Below are 16,096 nucleotides of genomic sequence, written 5' to 3'. Positions count from 1 at the left end.
CACTTTCTGGGAAAGTCCTAAAAATGCCACCCTCGCCGGGCGGTGGTGGCACACGCCTTTAATCCCAGCACTCGGGAGGCAGAGCCAGGTGGATCTCTGTGAGTTCAAGGCCAGCCTGGGCTACCAAGTGAGTTCCAGGAAAGGCGCAAAGCTACACAGAGAAACCCTGTCTCGAAAAAAAAAAAAAATGCCACCCTCTACCAAAGCAGCAGACAGCTGCCTTGCGAAGAAACCATGGTCTACTCACCTAACTGGCTTAGGTTCTGAGTACAGCACTGAAGGGCAGCACCTGCCTTGTGTTTCTGAGTAAAACCCAGGCTCAGCTGGGGAGGGCCAAGTATGGTATTCTAAAGTCCCTACTCAACCTCCCACTGCCTGGCTTTGGCTGCATCTAAGAGTGACCCTACCCAGCCGTGCAGAACCAGACTCCCCTGGAGGGTTCATATTGCCACTACAGAACATTTCAGCTCCGGCTTGGAAAGACCGTGAGACAAGCCCTAGTTCCCTGCCGCACAGGAGGCAGCCAGTCAGAGACGATCCCATGGGAGAGAGACATTATCACTCAGGACTCTGCAGATATGCAAGTGGGGCACCTGCCTTCCCAGATTCAGGGCTAAGTAGAGAGCTGGGTGAGCAGGCTCCCACTCAGCAGGAACTTTAAACGCTTGGAGAAAAACGACATGGCGGCGGCTCCTCTGCTTCCTGTTTGTTCTAACGATGCCAAGGCCTCCCACCAACTCTTAAAACTTCACCTGCTTAATGCTTGTATTGTCTTCACCCAAGAAGGGACATGGCTAGTGCTGAGGGAGTAAAATGCCCCTCCATGGGTCACAGACCAGTGTCTAAGATGGAAACAATATGGCACAGAGGCTTCTCATCACTCCCATTTCTTTGTGTCATGTGCACACAACTAATCTATTATTTTATTCATGCTTTCTCTTTTTTCTTTCGGAATGCTAACAACTGTTCTTCGAAATTAGATTTAGTATGAGTTCACTTCCTAATTAGTTGCAATTAAAGTCCTTGAGAGCAGAGATGTACAATTGCAACCCTAAGGCTGAAATCCCAAAGCAGAAACAAAACCTCGGTGCTGAGTGAGTTCTCTGGTAACATAACACTAATAAAAGCAGATTGGTCTCATGTGTGAACTCTCGCAAGAAAAATGCCCTGCTGTAACTCCCTTTTAGCTTTCAGCAAGTCATTTATTAAAAGGGAAAAGAAAGGTAAGTATGACACTCCTCGGTGTCTCCCACAACCTGGGTCACGGCCCTAAAATGGAATCACATCCCTTTAATGGGATCACATCCCAGAGTGAATCAAGGACAGTCAAGAGAACACTAAACAGACACTTCCTTCATACTTCACAGAGTATTCTACAGGACCACACAGATGCCGCCATGTCCACCTATGAAGTGCTATGGCTAGTAATATATAAAGGACCTGTTTCCTGTCCTCTTTGTTCACACACACACACACACACACACACACACACACACACACACACACACACATGGAGCCCAAAGCCAGGCTGCCATGAACATGAATACTAAGCCTCCGGTCTCTAAGTCCCAGCTGTCAGAGAGAGATGCCAACCCTTAAGGAGTGCTGCGTGAGCAAGGAGATGGATGGCTCAGTGGAATTTAGAGAAATAACAGACTCGAGGCAAGGCATGGATGTGGTTACCCAAACATCAAGGGACTTCTCCATTTGCACATGGATAATTGTCAGCTATGTGCTCTCTTACATGGGGACCAGATGGGAACAACCGGATACATCCTCAGCTTCCTGGACCCTTGGAAAGAATTCTATACACTCTGGAGCTGGAAAGAGGAATGGGGGTGCATTTGAACCAAAGCAGCACAGATTTCTCATGCAATTCCTAGTGTCTGAGCATGTGAAGAAAGCTCACAGGCAGATAGAAGTTTGGGCCAAGTTATGTTGTTCAATCAGCCCATTATGAAAAATCTCACTGAGATCGGGAAATATAATTGCCTTCAGCTGCAAAACAGAGTAAAACCTGGAAGTTGCATCTCTTCTAGCAATCAGGTAGTTAAGTGCTTGGAGAATGCTCTGCAGCCTTGTCCTTGAGCCTGACTCAGTAAACTGCTAACATTCTGTGAGGTATAATCACCCCAGTAGACCAAGGATAAAAATCGCCAGTGTCCACTGCATCTCCCTGAGTGAAGAAGGGAAGGGAGTCGTCAAGCTGACACAAGCTGGTACCTAGCAGAAAGTTCTACTAAAACAGACTTTGCTCCCTTGCCTCTGGGACTCTGGGCAAGACCCTTGGCCCCTCTGCACCTCAGTTTTGTTATCTAAAGCATCTAAAAGATCACATGATGGGAGCCAGGGGAGCAAAACAGCAACGCTCCAGGTCAGGGTGCCCCGCCCCCAGCCGGCCTTCAGCACAGCCCAGGCCTTTCTCTAGCTGGTGGCATTTCCTAACAATGAATGAATGAATATGTCATCGTCACCAGGTCCTAACTTGAAATGGTTTTCTCCCATGTTTATTTTTGTCAAACATCTATGAAGTACATAGTGACGGAATAAAAATCATCTGGAATCCCGCCACCTACAACAACCATTGTCAACATTCCCAGGCCTCTGTTTCAGTTGTCTTCACACATGGTTAGATTGTTATGTAACCTACATTATTCACTTAGTCTCTCTCTCTCTCTCTCTCTCTCTCTCTCTCTCTCTCTCTCTCTCTCTCTCTCGTGTGTGTGTGTGTGTGTGTGTGTGTGTGTAAGCTTACAGTTTACAAGTTGGTGTCCATACAACTTTATCAAACATCGTTAGTGTTAATCATCCCTCCCCCATCTGCTCTTTGGTCCTCCCTCCCCATCCTCACTTAATCACCACCCATTATTCCCTTTTCCCACTTCACACCACTGCTTCCTTAAAATCTTTCTCCTGTTCCCCTAGCCCTTCTAGTTTCCCAACTTCTACAAGTACTCCAAGTCTCAAATCTAAAGACTCAAATTAGGGCACACATACAGGAGAGGACATGTGGCATGTGTCCTTTCTGGGCAAGTCTATCTTTTCATGGCACTGAATAATTTTCTCAACATGATTTTAATGGGTATGTAATCTTCCATTATTTAAATGCACTATTATTGACTGCTGAACTTTCTGTTTGTAAGACGATTACATGTTTGAAGACTGAAGCCATCTCAAGGTGTAACTTAAACCGGATATTATTTGCCAATAGTTAAGAAGCACTTCAGTCCATAGCTACAGTGTCTTTTTAGCCACCAAATCTGCTCACTAAGAAGCTGCCAAAGTCTATGGGAGGGAATGACAACCCACATCAACCACATCTTCTTATATTGTTCTGTCTAAGCTCACTGACTCTGTCCACTTGCATGTTCCAGACTGGCTACTGATTCAACAATGTCATTGAGCTCAGTTCACAAAGCCATCCTTGTGAGAGAGAGAGAGACCTGCCTAGAACCATCAGACTCATACACATTATATTCTTCTCTCACTCCATCACCAGATCTACTGACTATTCTAGAAACACAGGTCAGTAGGAAGATTTGGCTATCTATTTTGGCTCTATGATATGATCAAACATTTCTGACATTTGGGATCTTCTTCTGTCCTCTGTGATAGTGTTATTTGTCAAGTTGACAGACTCTAGAATCATTTGGAGAGGGGCCTCTGGGCTCACTTTGGAAGGGAAATTGTCTTGTTTATAATAAGATCCACCTTAATTGTGGATCAGGCCGTTCCTTGGGCAGGGAATCCTGACCTGTATAAAATGGAGAGAGATGCTGAGCACTAGCTTGCTTGCATTCATTCCTGTCTGTTGCCTGATGTGAAATGCAATGTGACCAATACTTCAAGCTCCTGCCGTGACTTCCCTGAATGATGGGCTGGACCTGAGACACAATGAACCCTTTCTCCTTTGGATTATTTTAGTCATGGCAACAGAAAAAGAAATAAAGACTCCTCTTAAACATATTCAAGGAAAAATTACAGCTCTGTGGGTGTGGGAGTCCAGCTCCCACCTTTTGAGGAGTTCTTAGGTGGAGAAGAGAGGGATAAGAAAATATCAGCTAGAAAGAGAGAGCTAGCCGATGAGAAGAAAGACAGAAACACAGGATAGCTTTGGGAGGGCCTGGGTTGATACCCAACAGCCTCATCCTTTATTGAAAAGGGCTTTTTATAACATGCCAAGGGGAGAGGCAAAAGATTTCCCCCTTGCAAGATCAAAGCACCACCTTACAGCCAAATGTAAACCCTTCCAAACACCTGGTAAACACACCTGTGGCCAAATCATCTCCTTACGCAGCCCTGCCTGGTAAAGCAAACCCTGATTCTCTGACCCTGAGTAAGATCTCACTAGATAGCCTCTGTGGGCTCCCACATGTAGGGGGTAAGGAGAATGGGGCCCTGAGCATATGTTACTTGATAAAGTAGACAGAATGCACACATATATATCAACTCACACTATGTGGGTAGCTTCTACATTAGAGATTGCGCATAAGATTTTTAAAATCTCTTTAAAGTTACATATTTTCTCTGAGTAGTTATCACAATCAATTAAAATTCATTTATGTGTGTTTTTTTAAATGAATCTCCTCAGACCAATTTCTGCCTGACTGGGAAATAATAACTGCTCATTTTCTAAGTGGACCCACCCTTTATCCTATGTGAACTGGTGACCTAAAGACCCCTGCCATCAGATTTACAACCCAGTAAGATTAAACAGTTTACTATTATTTATGACAGCCATTCTAGGCCTTCCGTGTCTGCATCTGTCACTGTACATTTGAGAGATCCTCCCCAAAAAATAGCACGCCTCCTAACCAAACACTGAGCAGAGCTGCAGGCACAAGCCCCTGACAAACATCCTAACAAAGCGCTTGAAAGCAAGGCGAGCTCCCACAGCTGTGCGTTTTCAGACTCCTCAGCCGATTAGTGAGATTAGCGCGGAGTCTCTCAGCTTCTGCTGGGCCTGTTCCTCTCGATGATCTCTCACATGGCCCAGCCCATTAGGTCAGAAAAGCTTCATGAAATGAGCTGGTTAAGATCTGGCTTCCGGAAAGGGCAGTGGGGTAAGCCTGAAGGCCGGGATTGGTGTCTCCACTGAGGAGCAGAAAGGGTAAATATGGAAAAGTATGGTGTTGACCCAACCAGCTCCCTTCAGGAGACAACACACAGACTGTCCCAGAAAAGTCCTTTGGGTTGAGTCAGTCTTTGTGGGGGCAGCTGCCGCCACCTCAAGGACCCTTGAGAGGAGTGCACATGTGTGTGCGGGCACAGCTGGGAAGAAAGGGGATGGATGGTATCTTCAGCAGCTGCCACCACCCAGCTTGCCGGCAGCATGGAGAAATGCCAAAAGTCAAGAGGAAGCCATAGGAAGCAACTGTGGTCCCCAGACCAACAGGAGCCTCTGGTTAGAAAAGGCAAACACTCTGCCTCCTTTTCATCAAAGCAAAGTATGACAAAATTGTGTCATATGAGTATACAAAAATAATTCTTAATAATTCATTACATTAAGCCACTGAGCAACCTACAAAATGTGCAGGCAAGTATCACTGCTCACTCCATTTTTATAAACCAACCCCAAGGCTATGTGATGTCCCCCGTCATGCAGGTTGCAAACAACAATACTCCAGACCTTTTCCTGCCTTTACTTTGTTTCTTAAATCTATTTGTTGTTGGTGGTGTGTTACTTTTTTGTGTGTTTGGCTGGTTGGTTATTGAGATAGAGGGCAGCTTGTGTTGCCCAGACCAGCCCTATAAGCTTATATGATCCTCTACCCAACTCCTCTGCACCTGGCTATTAATGTCTTTAATTATGAAATCAATGAATATATGTATGTATAACTGTTTTAATTAGAAAAGTGTGTAATGCAGAAGGAAAGGGGTTCTCCTCCCATCCCACCACAGACACACACAGATATGCCCACTATAACTGTTTGGAGTCCTACCCTATTTGCTGACCTTATATACAAAAAACGGGATCATGCATCCCAGTGATTGCTTTTCCAGTTGGGGAGCTGCCATTCATGTCTTTCTCATACCATACAGTCCCACTCCCTCCGTTTTTAGTTTTTAATAGTGTCCTTGTGTAGTCGTGTCAGAAGCCATGTGCCTCTTCTCCACTGTGGAGTATATAGATTGCTTTTTAATGTTCTTTTGGCCAAGTGCTACAGCGAGCATTGTTGAATACAGGCTTGACTTGCACACTGGTACATAAACATCTACAGAACTGATTCTTAGGTTAACACACTCCTGGCCTGTTCTGTAAAGACTGTATTAGTTAAGCTATATACTGACAAGCTGACTGACCCCAATGTGTGTCTGTTAACAATACGTATTATATGCAATATGACATAGAATTTATATCATCAACAATATATAATGTAAATATGATGCCTTTCCAACAGCCACACCAACTCTTTCATATTTTCAATTTTTTTAACATACCGATTATTCTTATTTAGATGTATCTGGTTACAATGAGGTTGATTATCTTTTTGTGTGTGTTTGTTGGTGACAACTTTTGTGTTAAATTGTTCGGGTTTTCTTCTTGATTTGGAAGAATGTGTTCTGTGTTGGAGATATGAACCATTAGTTTTAAAACCCTCCTCTCAGTAGTTTTTGAGATGTTTTATTGAATAAGCCAAACTCTGAACCTCCAATTTCAGCCATGCCCCACCTTGGGGATTCTAAATATAAAACTAGATAGCACTAGCTAGAAACCAGAAATCTTATTAAAGGAAAACAATAGAAAGGTAATAACTTAATATTATGTTTATACAAAATGCTTCTCAGTAAAGACTTGGAATGGGAAAAGAAAAGTCAAAAACTCCCATGACTCCAGGCCAAGGAAAAGATCTTCCTGATGGTTGAGTGTCCCTGAATTCTTTTCTCTTCATACAAATACAGACATTGCTCCAAAAGTTGATGTCACTAAAACCATACAAGGTACATGATATCTAAGGACTCAGAAAACGTGGGTCTTCACTTTTAAAAGTCTTGTATACATTACAGATATGATTTGACTCATAACTAGCAGGGTGAAATCAGGTGAGAGGATTTCAAATGCCTCTGTGGCTGTGTGAGCATAAGCAGGGAAAGCAGTGAGTGTTTTAGATCTACTCACAGGGCCAGTGGCCGATGCCCGACACTGAAGCACTGACCCTCTATCTTCATTGTTAAATTCCTGGGATAATCAGATCTGTTTCCTCCTGTGTAGTATTCTCAAGTAATCTTACTAAAATTCTATTTTAATGCTTAGTTATATTACTGTTCTCTAACAATGGGCAGGACCCTAAAATGAAAATTAATGTTGATGGATTTAACACCTATGTTTGGGCTGCTCCAGTAGTGGACCCTAAGACCTAGTCCTCAAGTCTATGAAGAAACTAACAACCTTCCAGAGTTCACAAAGGGTCTATCAAAGCAGACTTTTTATCAAAAATGATTCTTAGGGCAAGTTTTACACACAATGTTGAGGATGTGTGTCTGCCTTTTCAATAAACATCATTGTATTTTGTCACAAGATTTCACAAAGCAGCTTAGTTCAAAATGCCATCTGGGTCTCTGGATACATTAACCAAAGCTTAAAATAACCACCCAGCAGCTGGGAGGACCCAGCTGTTCTCAAGACTCTCCCACTCCAACGTCCCCATAAAAAGAGTGAATGAGGACCAGAGGCTAAAAATGTCAGCCAAATACTGGTCATACAGGGTAATGGAGGCAGCCAAGGGCTCCTGAAGTATGCAATTGCTCCCAGGAAACTTGCCTGTTCTACACTCAGGTATGAAAATCCAGAAAGGAGCCGGGCGGTGGTGGCGCACGCCTTTAATCCCAGCACTCGGGAGGCAGAGTCAGGCAGATCTCTGTGAGTTCGAGGCCAGCCTGGGCTACCAAGTGAGTTCCAGGAAAGGCGCAAAACTACACAGAGAAACCCTGTCTCAAAAAAAAAAAAAAAAAAAAAAAAAAAGAAAATCCAGAAAGGGCGGTGGGACAAAGTTATGGAAGGCTCCTTCAGGTTCCTCCTGAGTGCACCACGAGCCTGTTTTCTCAACTGTCTGAACTGTAGTAGCTTATTCTGTCTACCAGTTCTGTAATGAACACCAGTTAAAAACATGAAGCAATCAGTCTTCCGCTAGAGGCAAGATCCGGGACCACCCAAGCCTGGATCTTCAGATCTAATTCAGGAAAGAGGCCCTAGGTGCTGAAGCACTTGATTCCTTCTCTGCATGCCCACCCACTACCAGTACAGCCTCCTTTGTTTCAACTGCTGGTCTGTGTTATTCCTGTTTGGAACTGTGCTGAGATCTGCTCCCCAGAGAATTGTAACAAACTCCGAAACAAGTATGTTCTCATTTTTGGGAACAACCAGCTTTTCATGGACAATTGGGATCTGAGGGACAGTCTCAAATCTCCAGCTGACCCACCTTGTCTCAGGTGACTGCAGTTCAGCGTCCATCTCCAAAAGATTTCACCAACATTGACTAGTGCTTGCAATTTCTTGAATGTACTGTACCCTTTGGTTATCACTGCTGGTCATCATGTTGTCGGTACAGTTCATACATCAGCAGCAAATGCATTTCTCTTGGCTAAAATGTACAACGAAGCTGTGAAGTTTTTGTCAAAGGACCCAAGATAGGTTTGTTCAATGCATATGGTTAACTTATAATTACCTACATTCAGTTGACCACAACAATACTTCTTCCTTTTTTCCTAAAACGTGTTCCAGTTTGAAGCTGAGATGTCTCCCAAAGGCTCACATGCTGAGAAAATTAGTAGTGGGTTGATAGACTTTGGGAGAAATGATTGAGTCCTGGGGGTTCCCATCTGCTCAGGATTAAGCCCTTGATTGGGGTCACAATATAATGGCAATATTGGTAGGTCTAACCTATTTGGGGGGAGTGAGTAACTGGGAGCATGTCCTGAAAACACATAACACCATGGTGGGGAGCAACTTTGTTTAGCCACGTGTTCCTGTCACCATGGTCTTCTGCTTTATCATGGCCTCATGGCAGATGGACCACAGATCGACACCCCAGAAATGGTGGGATAAATTAAACCTTTATCCCTAACACTGTAGGCATTTGTCACAACGATGAAAAATGACTAACGCATGCTATGGAATAATCCTTCTGTACACTGTGAAGATGTGTTTCTCTCATTGTTTAAAAAAAAAAAGCTGATTGGCCAGTAGCTAGGCAGGATTTGGGGGCAGAGAGAATGCTGGGAAGAAGAAGGGGCAGAGTCACGGAGTCACAAGAGTTGCGACCAGACACGGAAGAAACAACATGGGAAGTTCATTAGATGAGGTAAATGAGCCTCGGGGCAGCACATAGATTAATAGAAATGGGTTAATTTAAGTTATAAGAGGTAGTTAAAAATAAGTCTAAGCTGTTGGCTGAGCATTTATAATTAATAAGTCTCTGTGTGGTTATTTGGGAATTGGCTGGTGGGACAGAAAACTTCAGCTTAAATGTTACAAAGTGTATTCCGGAACAAGGCTTGACTGGACTCCCAAGGTAGTTCAGTGGTATTACACCAAATTTGAATATGGACAGTGGCTTCTAGGCATACCCGGTGTCTGCTGTGAACTTGAGTGGCAGAGCAAGAAAAAGCAGTCTGCCTTCCAGCTGCTGACCCAAGACTATTTCTACCATCCCGTTACCACAAAGGTTATCACACTCAGAAATCTTGTATGGACTTTTCGAGTGTGTGCTTGTAATATTTGATGATACAGGAGGCATGGCTTAGAGAAAGCACTAGAGGAACCAGTTTAAAAAAGCACTGGAGGAACCAGAATTGTTAAACACACAGGTTTTTGTTGTTGTTGTTCAAGAGAAGAAAATGACTGATATCTGGTTACCCATTAACTACTTGTGACTATTTCTATTTCTATTTTATTTAATTAAAATGAAAGGCCGGGCGGTGGTGGCGCACGCCTTTAATCCCAGCACTCGGGAGGCAGAGCCAGGCGGATCTCTGTGAGTTCGAGGCCAGCCTGGTCTCCAAAGCGAGTTCCAGGAAAGGCGCAAAGCTACACAGAGAAACCCTGTCTTGAAAAACCAAAAAAAAAAAAAATGAAAGAAAATTTTAAAAAAATATATAGTTCACTGGTCCCACTAGTGTTTCACGTGTTCAACTGTCATATATAGAGCCCAGGACAGTGCTGATTCTGAAACATCTCCATCATCAGAGAACCATGCTATAGAACATCATCTCCAGAGAAGGAAGATCTCAGTCACTTCTTGGTCTGCTTACTAAGGTCAAGTGCAGAGAAAGAAAATTTTAGAAAAATCTAGAAACATCTTGAGGAAAACCCAGTGCCCAATATTAAAGGCAGTTAGAGCTAACTAAGAAGATTCCTGCTGAAGAGAAACTGTGTGATTAATCCTAACTGCAGGTGAACTCACTCAGAAACGGACAAGGAAATCTTTACGGCAACTGTGCTGCATTTAGCTCTGAAACTCTTTAAAGTGTGTGTCTGTCTGTCTGTGTCTCTGTCTGTGTCAATACTGAAGAGGTTCTGAACCAGATGGAAATAGAAATAGATTCAAAGATCAATTAGTCCCAGACTAATTTTGTTCGTAAGATTAAATGCTATTTAATTAAAATTAAACTGCTTTTCAGTTCAGTCCTATTGACTTTTTATACATAGCCACTGTTTGTCTTTCACTCTAGGGTATATCATGGTTTGTGTCTTTTTTGTTTGTTTGTTTTGTTTTGTTTTTCGTGACAGGGTTTCTCTGTGTAGCTTTGCGCCTTTCCTGGAACTCACTTGGTAGCCCAGGCTGGCCTTGAACTCACAGAGATCCACCTGGCTCTGCCTAGGATTAAAGGCATGCACCACCACCGCCCAGCATGGTTTGTGTCTTTAAAACAAATTAAAATTTTTCTCAGGAGGTTTTAGGTAAGTTTATATAACAACATAGAAACTATTTTTAAAAAATGAGAGAGCTGCGGTTATTGGTGATCAGTAGAACACTTGCCCAGCATTTCCAAAGACCTGAGTTCCCCCAGCACTGAGTAGAAGTTGGAAAGCTAAAAGTATCTTCTTATTTATTCACTAGTCCACTGAAATTGAATGCATAAAAAATCCAAGTATTCCTGGAGCATTGCCAAAAGCCAAAAGTGAAACAGATTCCGTTGTCATAAAGTTCAGTTTTGGAGATGGCTTTTTTCTCAAATACCTACTCCAAAGTTGGCAGTGTGAAAAGAAAGAACAGGGTGTCTTCTTTCCAGGAGGAATAACTAAGGAGCCCAGCTGTAAGGACAATGTCCAGTTCATAAAAGAATGTCCCTAAAGGCTGGGATGATGACGCAAGTAAAGCGTTTGCATTAAGAACATGAATGCCTGAGTTCAACTCCCAGGACCCATGTAAGAAGCAAGGTACGGGGCTGAGGAAACGGCTAAACAGGTAAAGGCATCCACTGCCAAGGCTGAGAGGCTGAATTCCATTGCCAGGACCCACATGGCAGGAGAGAACCAGCTCCCAAAAGCTGTCCTCTGACCTAACACATGCTGTGGTATACCTCTCTCTCTCTCTCTCTTGCACATGCACACACACACACACACACACACACACACACACACACACACACACCATGCCAGCTAACACTATTTTGAAACCTCCAATGAACTAGTTTAAGAGATGATCATTGGTGGATTTTAAGCCACTGAGTAAATGTTGATCAGAGACCGAACATGCACATAGTAGGAAGTTGAGCTCACAGCTGACTAGAACCAAGGAAGGAATGCTGGGACATGGAAACAGTGACCACCAGCACTCTGCAGCCCTTCTGTTGTCGCTGATGCAGAGACTGTACAGCTTACACTTCACAAGATGCAGCTAATTCAGAGCCCCCCAAAGTGTTGACTGGTACACTTGATGTGCCGCTGGGTTGGGGTGAGGGGTGAGAGTGGGGAGACTGAGCAGATATACCCAAAGGTGATCCCTACCTGTAGGACAGGGAAGAAGGAGCAGAAGAAAAACCTGAAGTCTGGGAAAATGGATATTCTGAACTAACTGTGATTCTTCTTGCTTCTTTGTTCCCCAAAGTGACATCAAACTCATAATCCTCTTATCAACCTCCCAAGTGATGGCATCAGAGGCATGCACCGCCACACCAGGCTTTGAAATACTCTTATTAAAAAAAAAGTCAAAACTGAATGGATTGGGCTTTGTTAAAAGACTAAATGCTTATATCCCCCAAAATTCATAGCACCAAAATAACCAGAGCCCTGACCTTGGGCTTACGGCCTCTAGACCTGCTTTGAAATGAGTTTCTGTTGTGTAAGCTACAGTTCGTGGCATTTTGTTACAGCAATGTAAATGGACTGAGACAGGTCTTCAGAACCAATTTCTAGTCAACAAGAAAAGCAAGGGGTAGAATGAAAAGTGAAACGGTGCCAGAAAAATACATTTGAAAAGCCCAGAAGGAACAGTCTACAAGGCAACTGGTCTGATTCTTTGACAAATCAGTTTCATAGACAGATGCACAGACAGACAGACAGGAGAGAGTATTTTGTATTAAAAATTGACCTAAATTACCAAATGCAATGTTTATTTCTTGATTAGGAGAACTTGTCTTGAATAAATCACCCATAAAAGAATTTCAAAACAACTGAGTGAACCCAAATGTAGAATTATAACTATGTGGGGAAGGGTCCTTATTTTTTTAAGAGCACTATATTGAAGAATTTATGAACAAATGCTATTTTTCTTAAGAAAATTTAAAATATTTAAGCCACAAAGAATGGCACAAACATAAAATGGCCCTATGGCTGTCAATAAATCCTATCTTGACTTTTCTGAAAACTGGAAATTTTCATAATTTTAAAATTTTTTTAGTTTTTTATTTTTGTGTAGATATGCATATGTATGTGGTGTGGATTGTGAGAGGGTAGGTATACCCTATCCCAACCATAACTTTTAACTTTTTACCCTTATTTATTATATATGTGCGTGCGCACATGCACACATGTGCACACATATATCACAATGCACATGTGGAAGTCAGAGGACAATTTGTAGGAGTCAGTTCTCTCCTGCCGCATGGGTTCCAGAAATCAAACTTAGATTATCAGGTTTAGAGGCAAGAATCTTTACCTGCTGAGCCATCGTTCTGGATCCATACTCATAATTTTATCCAAGAAATGTTCAAATCCCAAGTTATACACTTACTAGTGTGAAACATGCCAGTTTGAAGCTTGACGAACTAGTAAAATATGTGTAATATGGCCCTGGAAAAGTAGTGAGAGTTCTACATCCTAATCCACAGGGAGCAGGGAGAAAGAGACTGGACCTAGCATAGACTTCTGAAACCTCAAAACCCATCCCCAGTGACACACTTCCTCCAACAAGACCACACCTACTCCAACAAGGCCCCACCTCCTAATCCTTCTCAAATAGTGCCACTCCTTGGTGACTAAGCATTCAAATATGTGAGCCTATGGGGGCCCACTCTTATTCAAACCACCACATTAACTTTTCAATCAAACCCACACTTTTTCAGATGGAGAAATGGCAGACCAATCAGATTTTCCCATTCAGAAAGAATAAACTCTAATTTTTGTTATTTTTGTATCCTGTTTATGAATGTCCAGTCAGGAATTTATTTAAAGGCTTTAGGAATCTAGGTTGGTCACCCCTCAGCCTAACACAGCTTGCAGATTAAAAGGCAAGTGTTGCCTTGGAGGAGGTGGGAATGGGGAGTGGATTGCGGGGGAAGGTTGGGGGGTGGGAGGAAGAAGGACAGGGGAATCCGTGGCTGATATGTAAAATTAAATTAATTATAAAATAAAAATATATATATAAAAAAAAAAAGGCAAGTGAGTTCCCATCCGTGTTCAATCACGCAAGGACCTATCCGGCTCATTATTTTCCAGTCCTGCCAAACTACATATCTTCTAGAGCCAACCATCTGACTCTTCACTTCAGAACAAGTCTCCCAGAAGATGAAGAAAAATGAAGAGGAGACTGGGCCAAGTCACTGCTTAAAATGCAAATCAACAACTATCTTCCACCAATATTCTGACCCACAATAAATACTGGAGAGGCTACGTTTCTCTTGCCCCCTGACAAACTAGAGCACAGAGGAGGGTGGATGCTGTCATAGCTCTCCTGGGGCTCATTATCCTCCCATCATTCCCAGGAATAGCTTTGTCAGACAAGAGAGAATGAGCATTTGTCAACCTCTCACCAAGCTCAGACTCCAGCCAACATTCATCAATCCTAGCTGAAGAGCCAAAGATAAATGCCAGTCTGGAATCCACTCTAAAACCCCTGGTCCCATTTCCCCCAAAACATTTTTTGGACATCAAAAAAAAAAAAAAAAAAAAAAAAAAAGCAACAACAAAAATCTCACAAAACATCTTTTCTTCCCTATTCCATTCCTAAAATGATGAGAAGGAAAAGATCATGGTAGGAAACGTGAAGCACAGGCATCCCTTAAGAAGAAACACTATGAAACAAGAGCATAGACCCAAGTGTGGGATGGCCAGAATCCACACGACAGGTAATTATCTAGTTTCACTTTTAAAGTTGTTTACGGCTGTACATCTGCAAGAGATTTCACTCCAGGGAAAGTTTCGTTGGTGTGAATCTGGTCCTGTTTAATCAGGCTCAGATAACATTTTTAAACCGTGTTTCCTACAGATAATTCAGAGACCCCTAAAGTTTGGTAGTCAGGAGTTTTGGCAGCTAGATCTGGAGGTGAGGGGAGCGAAGTGGAGAGAGCAGGGTGGATTTACCAGAACGTGCATCTGTCTGTAGGGTAAGGAAGAGGGCTCAGAAGGCAAGGAACTCAAAGTCTGAGAAATCAAGTTACAGTAGAAAACTGCAGAGGTCTTGGGAGGAGGGAGATGAAACGAAGTTGTAGATGAGGAGGAGGAGGCCTGCCCAAAGCATCTTGGAGGGAAGTTGGGAATTGCGATAGCCTTTGGAGATACGCCTCCTGGAAACTGAGAGGCCAGGCTGCAATGCCCCTAAAGCCGTCCACCTCATCCTTGTCCCAATCAAAGTAGTCACTAAGGGACTACTGGGCTAAAGCGATTCGCAGGGGCCCGCTCTTGGCAAATAGCTCATAGGCTCAATGTTGGTGTGTGCGTGCAGGTAATTGTTAAGTTTGACAGCTAAGATTTGGAAGAGAGAGGATGGTGGCAAAATAAATAATATTAATAATAATAATAATAATAATAATAATAATAATAATAATAGGACACCGGGGTGGGAAATCATGTTGGCAGACTCAAAAAAAAAAAAAAAAGTCTGTGTGGGGAGGTGGGCAACAAACCAGTTTGGAGAATGTGGGAAGCCCAGAGGTGGGATGGAGTGGAAAATGGATGTGGAAGCGAATACAGAAGAAAGTGGAACAGGTGCTGGAGAAATCTAAGGTTCCAGACCCAGGGTTTTGAGAAGAACAGCCCGCTTCAAGGCCAGTGTCTCAAGTGTGCCTAGTGGCTGCCAGTGCGCTGGTGTTGGACGCTGAAGAGAACACTAGGGAGGTGGCCGGGGCGCGGGGACCCGCACACCGGGCGTGAGAGTCACTCACCCCGTTGGCCGCAGCCATCTGCACCACGATCTCGGTGGCCGTCCTGCTGAAGTACCTGCCGTCGCTGCCCACCACCATGGTGCAACCCTGGCGGTCGCGCAGGTCGATGGACGACAGCACGCTCTGGATGAAGTTGGGCAGGTAGTTGCGCTGACCCTCGAAGAGCCCCGTGGGCCGCCGCAGCCCGCCCCCGCCGGCCGGCCGCTGGTCCTCGTAGGGCGCCGTGGGCACCGTCAGCACCGGGATGGGGCTCCCCTCCATGGCGCCGCTGGCCGGTCCTGCCGCGGCTGCGGGAGCCTCGGGGATCTGCCGCCCGCCCGGGCCCCCGCGGCCTGGCCCGGCTCCCGGCTCCGCCTCGCGCCCTCCCCGCCCCTCCCCGCCCTCCCGCCGCTGCTCCCTGCGGGTCCCCTCAACGCCCGGGAGTGGAGTCTGCCTCCACCTTCAGATAAAGTTTTCCGCGGCCCAGCTTCTTCCCAGATGATCGCTCAGCTGTCCTCGGTTTCTTTCCCCTAGCTGGCCTGACTTTCCGAGTGTTCCCAAAAGCCAGACTCCA

At 44.1% G+C, this 16,096-nt stretch overlaps 1 protein-coding gene across 1 annotated transcript in view; it reads right to left on the bottom strand.

Moving 5' to 3' along the window:
* The window catches only part of Pgm5 (phosphoglucomutase 5), a 169,704-nt gene extending 153,833 nt beyond the window's left edge, over window positions 1-15,871 (bottom strand). The window contains exon 1 of the mRNA XM_052713291.1: window positions 15,544-15,871. Coding sequence (XP_052569251.1) covers window positions 15,544-15,804 — 261 coding nt within the window. The 5' untranslated portion in view covers window positions 15,805-15,871. The remainder of the gene's footprint in view (window positions 1-15,543) is intronic.
* Window positions 15,872-16,096: the final 225 nt, after the last annotated feature.

Source organism: Peromyscus californicus, unplaced genomic scaffold, assembly GCF_007827085.1.
Source record: "Peromyscus californicus insignis strain IS unplaced genomic scaffold, ASM782708v3 Scaffold_4__1_contigs__length_199733344, whole genome shotgun sequence".
Taxonomy (NCBI): Eukaryota; Metazoa; Chordata; class Mammalia; order Rodentia; family Cricetidae; genus Peromyscus; species Peromyscus californicus.
The sequence above is the reverse complement of the archived record's forward strand: the minus strand, read 5'-3'. Positions and strand labels throughout refer to the sequence as shown.